Here is a 7,735-nt window from a genome sequence, read left to right as displayed (position 1 = left end):
TTGCCCCGCAGAGACCTGAGCGCGCGTGTTTTCTTCTCTCCGGGCTGCCGCTTCGTCCTCGCCGCCGGGTGTCCGCCGCCGGAGCCGCCGCAGCCCGCGGCGCGCTGCACACGCCCGTGCAAAGGCACCGCGGCCCGGGCGCCCGCTCCTCCTCCGCCCTGGCTTTGTTGCCTCGGCCAGAAGAAGAAAAGTTTCTGTGGAATAAGGGCGATCGCGGCCAGCCCTCCCCCGGGCTGTCCCCCGGAGTGAGAGCTCCGGCCCCCCCTCCACCGGGAGCGGCGCCTGCGAGACGGCCATGGCCGGAGAGCTGAGCATCGGAGCCGAGCTGCCCACGAGTCCCCTGGCCATGGAGTACGTCAACGACTTCGACCTGATGAAATTCGACGTGAAGAAAGAGCCCCTGGGCAGGAACGATCGGCCCGGCAGACACTGCACCCGCCTGCAGCCGGCCGGCTCCGTCTCCTCCACCCCCATCAGCACGCCCTGCAGCTCCGTGCCCTCCTCGCCCAGCTTCAGCCCCACCGAGCAGAAGACCCACCTGGAGGACCTCTACTGGATGGCCAACAGCTACCAGCAGATGAACCCCGAGGCGCTGAACCTCACCCCCGAGGACGCGGTGGAAGCTCTCATTGGGTCCCACCAAGTGCCCCAGCAGCTGCAAGGCTTCGACAGCTTCAGGGCCCACCACCACCATCACCACCACCACCCGCACCACCACCACCAGTACGCGGGGGTCACCCATGAAGACCTGGCCAACGGCGGGGACCCACATCACCACCACCACCACCACCAGGCATCTCCCACCCCTTCCACCTCCTCCAGCTCCTCCCAGCAGCTACAGAACACGCACCAGCAGCACCCGTCCTCCAGCAGCGTGGAGGACCGGTTCTCGGACGACCAGCTGGTCTCCATGTCGGTGAGGGAGCTCAACAGGCACCTGCGGGGCTTCACCAAGGACGAGGTGATCCGCCTCAAGCAGAAGAGGAGGACCTTGAAGAATAGGGGCTATGCCCAGTCCTGCAGGTATAAGCGAGTCCAGCAGAAACACCACCTGGAGAACGAAAAGACCCAGCTGATCCAGCAGGTGGAACAGCTCAAGCAAGAGGTGACCCGGTTGGCCAGAGAAAGAGACGCCTACAAGCTCAAGTGCGAGAAACTTGCCAGCAATGGCTTCAGAGAGGCCGGATCCACCAGTGACAACCCATCATCTCCCGAGTTCTTCATGTGAGTCCTTAAACAAACAAAAAGACCCCCCTCCCCACTGTCCCCTTTCTCCCATCCTCTGACATCTCCATCCATCTGTCTGCTTGACTAGAGAGAAAGAGAGAGAGACTTAATACTTGCAGCATCCTGTCTTATAGATTAGCTGTGAAAAAGTAGACTGGGGGTGGGTGGGAGAGAGGTAAAGGCGTGAACTTTTCATCCGTAGTTTGCCAGTTAGAGAGAAAGGTAAAGGAAGAGAGGACATGTAAAGCGTTTGCAGAGATCGCTTGCTTTCAGAGCCTTGTGGACGTTTAGATGCAAAAGGGACAATGCACAAGCCATCTCTAACATACTGCCTGCTTGGGAGTAAAGCAAAGAGAGGAGACATGCAAAAAGCAACATCTCATGCACAATTTACCTGCTTGGAAAGGAGAAATCAATAAAGGACAATATATGCAAACTCCTCATATATTGCCTGCTTTGATGAATAGTTACAGGACTCAGATGGGACATTACGAGAAAAAAAGAAAAAAAAACTCATCAGTTTTATTGCCTGCTTGATTATATAGAAAAAAAATACGAAAATCTGCATTAAAAATATTAATCCTGCATGCTGGACATGTATGGTAATAATTTCTATTTTGTACCATTTTCTTGTTTAACTTTAGCATGTTGTTGATCATCGACCATAGCTTTTTGTTTTGTTCGTTTCATTGATAAGAAAAAAAAAAAAAAGCATCACAAGTTATCAAAACTACTACGCGCGCAGTTCTGTTCGTGGGTTCTCTCTCTCATTTTCTGTTATGGTTGTTAGCTTGTAAATCCCTGCCACATCCAACCGCACAGGAAAACAAAATAACATTTCAGCAGGCTGGTTATACGGTTTGTTTGTTATTAAAAGTAAAGAGATAATAAAAGTTATGGGCATTTTGCATTTGCATTCAGAAAAAAAAATCAACTTTGTATATTTGGTGCACTTTTAAGTTGTAATTCCCCCCCCCCCCCCCTCAGTTTTCATTTTGGTTTTTTGTTTGTTGGGGCAGAAAAAGTAAGCGACTCAACTGCATTGACAAACCCAAACTTACAAGGAAAGGTTAGAGTCCCAGCAGTTTATATCCCAACTCCACGGTTTAAGTGGCAGTGAAGCTCGTCTTGCCTTCAGGACAATGATCAGCCTGTAGTGGTTAGGTCTGACCAGATTCTCCTCTCTCCGATCATACACTCAGGAAACAAAGAATTTTACAAGAGATTGTTTTCTTTTAAGAAACAATTGCTTCTGGATTTCCAAACCCGCGACGACACGAGTCAGTTGCCAGCTAAGCACAGCCGTGTCATGAGTTTAGTTAGGTTTATCCATGGTGAGGGCAAGGAGGAATGAGGAGAAGGTATAGAAAACTCAAACGTCTTTTTCAAGAAGAGAGACATACCGCAACTTTTAAGTGTATTCTTTTGCAACGATTTGTAACCTGCTTCTCTGCTTCCCATGCAGTGAGTGAAAGTTTTAGCCAAAATTTCTTTGCAGTTATATAGTAGTAGTTTGGAGTGTTATGGGTGTTTTTATTACTTTTTTTTTTCCTCCTGCAGGTCAGTAAAAGGATTTTACGTTGCACTGACAAAAATACCAAAATGAAAACGTATTTTTTAGTTTCCTTTTAGGATCGCTGGCACTGCTGGCCGGATGCATTTTAAGTTTGTATTAGTTTATAAATTAACAGTAATAACAAGATTGTAATGAACAGCATGGTGCTTGCAGTTTTAAATATTGTGGATATTAGTCATGCATCAGAAAACGATCTTTGGTTTTTACTGATTCAACTGTGTTGAAATCAAAACATTGCAGCAGCGGAAAAAATGGTTTTTATTTCATGTAAAGTTCTGAAGGGATCAATTTCAAATCCTGCTTATGATATGAAAATATTAAAAACCTGGTCTATTGTAGTTTTATTCAGACTGGTTTCTGTTTTTGGTTATTAAAATTGTTTCCTATTTTGCTTATTAAAATCATTGAAATGGCATTTCTTTGAGGGACTTTGCTTCTCTAACGTCGTGTTGAAGCCTTCTTTAACATGCAGCAAACTTCTGGGCAGAGAAGTGGGGATGCAGCTAAACAGCTTCCAAACTCGTCTTCTACCCACAGCACTTGGGGTAATGATGATTTTGGAACTTGGATTTATCCCTCCCCCTTGCAGAAACTTGGGCTTGTCCCCCTTTCTCCACTTATCTCTGCACCAAAGTGAGAAACCCAGCTCTAAAACAGTACTCCCACGGGTCACCTCACACGATCATTTCCCTCCCAGCTCTACTCACACCCTGTCAAGGTCCCACCGTTGGATGGGATTGACATTCCCTTGCTAGATGCTGAAAGCAGCTCTCACGTGCTACTTTCAAGCCCAGCCTGGATAGGCAAGTGGCATCAGCGAGCCCCAGAGTCAGCCACAAAGGCAAACCATGGGAGGATTGACATTCAAGACTGGGGGGCACGTTTCACGCTATTTCCTTTTCCCCCTCAAGGACTACTTATGTGAAGGCTCTGTCCTATGCTTTCCTCCCAAAGCAATCCCTTCCCCCCTCTCTTTCAAACGTCTCCCTTGCTCAGACACTGTGGATGCGCTGATAAGATAAAGTTATTGATGCAGCGGCACAGGGGCCCACTGAGTGGAAAAGTCTCTGTCCCTGTCTCCCTCTGACTTAATTAAACTGGGGGCTGGGAGGAGGTGCGGGGGAAGAGGGCAGCCTTCATTAAAATACTCTCGCCAAGTCTTTCTAAACCAGCCGGCACCTGAAAGCTGCCTGTCCCCTACACAGATCCTCTCGGTTGCAGGAGCAGCCCTCTGTCCCCCGCACTTCTCGCCTCCTGAGCTGCACAGTTTGCTTGTTCTGGCATTTCATGGCACGACAATGGCATTAACTCAGTGGCAGCAGCAGATGCCCACAGGGGTTCAAGTAGCACTGTCCCCACCCCTATAGTGCCACTAGACCGGGGTTAGCTCTGTTGCAATCTCGACAGCTAAGCAATTAGTTGCTTTAAAGTCCAAAGTGGATGGCAATCATTTATCCAAGTAAATTGCAGCCAAGGCAGGTTAGCCATGGCTATTGCAGTTTGCCAGCTATTGCCTCGGGGTGGGAGGGAGAAGTTGCAAACAGAAAGCAGCAGCAGCAGCCTGGAAGTCGGAGGATTGTTCCTTTCAAAAGTGCGAACCGCGGATTTAACTTTAAATCCTTCTTTCAAAAAAAAAAGAAAGAAGAGAAACAAAATCATCTCTCCTCCTCTTCCCAACAATAGGGAGCTGCCTGTGCAGGAATGACACCAGGCACGCTTGGAAAACAAATCAGTGGAGAAGAGTGTGGGAAAAATGAAAAGCAAATACAGTAACTTACAAACAAAATCCTTCCTCCCCTCCTCCCTCGCAGTCCCAGACACATCAGCTGCATTGTCACAGACAGCTCCTGATACAGCAGCCTGCCAGGGGCGAGAGTCTGAATCCAAAGCCTTCAGTGCCCAGATCCCTAAGGGGACATGATATTCTCCCCCTTGCCCTTACAACGCGGAGCAGTGTCCGAGAGGGAGAGAGAAAGAAGAAAGATGATAGAACCTAATTTTCCATGTCTTGCCTTTTTTCTTTGCCAATGGATGCATGCTATGGCTGCAGAGAGCCTGAGAGGAATATTGTTTGTGGGAACTGCCACCGCATATTAATGTCCTCTCATGCATGCATTGAATAAATCACTGGGGCTAATTGAACAACAACAGAAAAAAATAGGAAAACAGGCCTTAGAGAAGCGCTATAGTGGCCTTAGCACGCTGGATTCCCACAGATTAACTGTGTCACTGGACAGGTTCAAGGGGCAGAGGTTCATTTCTGTAGGACGCGTCTCCGCAGGATTGGGGGCTCTTTATGAATTTTAATTTATTTGATTAAAAAAAAAAGAAAAAAGAAGCGGCTCGGGTTTGTGGGAAGGCAGCCTCCGAGGGACCCAACCGATCCGCTAGCTGAAGCACCTCATAAACCCTCGGGGGGGGAGGGGGGGAAGAGAAGAGAGGGGGGGAAAAGAAGAGAGAGACCGGGGCGGGGGATCTCTTGGCAGCCTGTGCACGCTCGGTGCCCAGATCACCTTTGATCCGTTTGATCGCGGTCACCGGGACCTGCTGAGCACCCCAGCCCCAGCCCCGAAGCCGGCAACACGTGCCCCACGCAATCCCCTTGCCCCTCTTCATTATCATTATTATTTGCTTCCAGGGCACTCAGAGCAACTCTTCTGGTGCAGCCCGGCTCGGGCTCCCGTGGCATCTCTCGGAGCTCGCCAGCCCCATCCCCCCCCGGCTCGCCTCGTCCTCCCGAGTCCGCAGGGAAGCCAGGATCCACGCACGACGCCTTGCGCGCACGGGCGATCAGTCGAGAGCCCCCCGGTGTGGCCAGGGCTCAGGAGGGAGATGAACCCCTGGGGGCCGCTGACACGGGGAGAGCTGCGAGGAGCAGGGAGCAGTTGCGGGGCCGGGAGCGTGCACACGTGCTGGGGCCCGTAGCGTGACAGTGACAAGTCCCGGGGGGGGGGAGGGGGTGACCAGGAGAGACCGTTACCCTCAAGGAAGGGGCAGCAGAGTGGGTTTGTGCGCTTGTGTCTCTAGAGTCAGTGATGCTGCGAGCCCCAAAGCCCCTGAGCATCCCACCTAGGTAGGACCCGACTGCCAGCTTCCCCCGGGGCAGGCTGGGGGCGACCCGCGGGACCCTTCGCAGCCGGGCGCCTGCGACTGCCGAAGCACCCAGGCAGAAGGAAGCCCCTTTCGGGTGTTTTCTGGCGGTCCCCCGGCAGCGAAGGGGTTAACCCCCAAGCCTGTGCCCCGCGAGCCCTAATGAAATCCCGGCGTATTTACTTTTGTAGCTCCCGATTCATTATTGATTCATAAAGGACTGTTGACAGAGGCATCAGGGGGATGATGGATGGGCCGATTCGGAAGCAGGTTTCTTTCAACCGAGACAAAAAAAAAAGGGACAACTGGCCCCTCTGAGCACAGCCCAGAGGTCTGGCCGCAGGATGCTCCTCGAGTCCCTGCAGAGCGCTGGGCACTGGGCAGCCAGCCTGCCCCGGGCTTTCAGGGCACTCCGTGGTTTTCTGTAGGGACCACTGTACAGCCAAAGCCCTTTGGCGACCTGGTTTCAGTTAGAAGGACGAAAAAAGGCTGCTGCATTTTGAGCAGGACTGAAAAACCTAATTTCCCTCCCCAAGCCCCGCTGGGTATCTTCTTCTGCCCCCTCGCAGACGTGCTGGGCTGCATGCATGTGCGCTGGCTCTGCCCAGTGCTGCTGCTGCTGACATATAGAGAGAGATGCAGAGACAGGGCTGGTGCAGGGCGCGGAGGGAAGGGAGTGAAGCAACACCAGCAAATGTGTAAGTCACGGGGAGACTCAGGGAGAAGGGAGAGCAGGTGAGGAAAGATCTCACGAACACACGTGAATTTTCTTTTCTCCCAAGACAGGACTAAAAATGTCTAGCTTGCAGGTGTTAAACTCAGTTTTTCCCCAGACTGAACCCACCGCACCCTCCACTTCTGCTCAAGTGGACGTGGTGGACATGGACGAGATGCCCTCCAAGTTCTTAGCTGCTAATGAAGAGATCCGATCCCGGTCTCCCTGCAGCTTGTGGGAGTTTTGAACTTGCCTGCAAGACAGACAGGATCGGGCCCTCGGTGCCCTCAACTGTTCAGACCTGCAAGTTATTTCATGCCATTTCCACCCCAAATCTACTTGCTAGTGGTTGTGCAAAGGTAGAAGATTGCCCACATCCTCAGAAATCAAACTGGTAGCATTGCTTATTTTTATTTTATTTTGAATGATGATGGTGATCTTTAAACACACAACCTGAAAATTCACTAATCCAATTGGTCTGGCTTCGTTATTTATTGTCAGGGAGCTGGGTTATAGCTATATTTCATGTATGCACATAAAAAAGCCCAGGGTTTGCAATTCCAAATTTGGCTTCAGAACGCCAGTTAAATTGTGATCTCTTGTAGTGTAGGAGAAAGAGCGCCTTCAGTGAAAATCATATTATTTTGTTTGATCTTGCAGTTTTGCAAGAGCTATTGCTAACAGCTGTACAGAGATTTGCATTGCTCAAGGATTCTCTCCCTTCAGGGCAGAGGTGACTACTAGCGAGGGCTGCTCCCAGAATCAAATGAGACGCGCAGACAGGAAACACAGTTGGCGACACACGCGCGCACACGCACAATACTTGTGCCAGGCAATTTATAGACGATGTTATTAACCAAAAAACCCCCAACACACAACAAACAAACAAAAACAACTTTAGCACGTTACAAATATTCTCTTAGATTATTTCCAAACACCAGAGAAAACTAAGACTAAACATTTTTGGACTACGGATAAAAACACCAGTCTAAAGACTTTCTGCAGAGGCTGGATATGGATGCTCTTGCAATACAGTAGAGCAGTGCTCAGCATTAGGGTGGGCAGGCTAGATGTGTTCTTAGGATGAGCCAGGGCTTGCGAGATAACTGTTCCCAGCTGTTTTAGGT

The 7,735-nt window shown here is 50.4% G+C and overlaps 1 protein-coding gene across 1 annotated transcript; it reads left to right on the top strand.

The window, feature by feature from the left end:
• Positions 1 to 6: 6 nt before the first annotated feature.
• Positions 7 to 3,141, top strand: MAFB (MAF bZIP transcription factor B). The gene has a single exon (XM_006016651.3). It carries the CDS (start codon positions 296 to 298, stop codon positions 1,226 to 1,228), a length of 933 nt encoding a protein of 310 aa, XP_006016713.1. The 5' UTR covers positions 7 to 295; the 3' UTR covers positions 1,229 to 3,141.
• Positions 3,142 to 7,735: the final 4,594 nt, after the last annotated feature.

Source organism: Alligator sinensis, unplaced genomic scaffold (assembly GCF_000455745.1).
Source record: "Alligator sinensis unplaced genomic scaffold, ASM45574v1 scaffold76_1, whole genome shotgun sequence".
Classification (NCBI taxonomy): Eukaryota; Metazoa; Chordata; order Crocodylia; family Alligatoridae; genus Alligator; species Alligator sinensis.
This window is presented reverse-complemented; position numbering and strand designations above follow the sequence as displayed.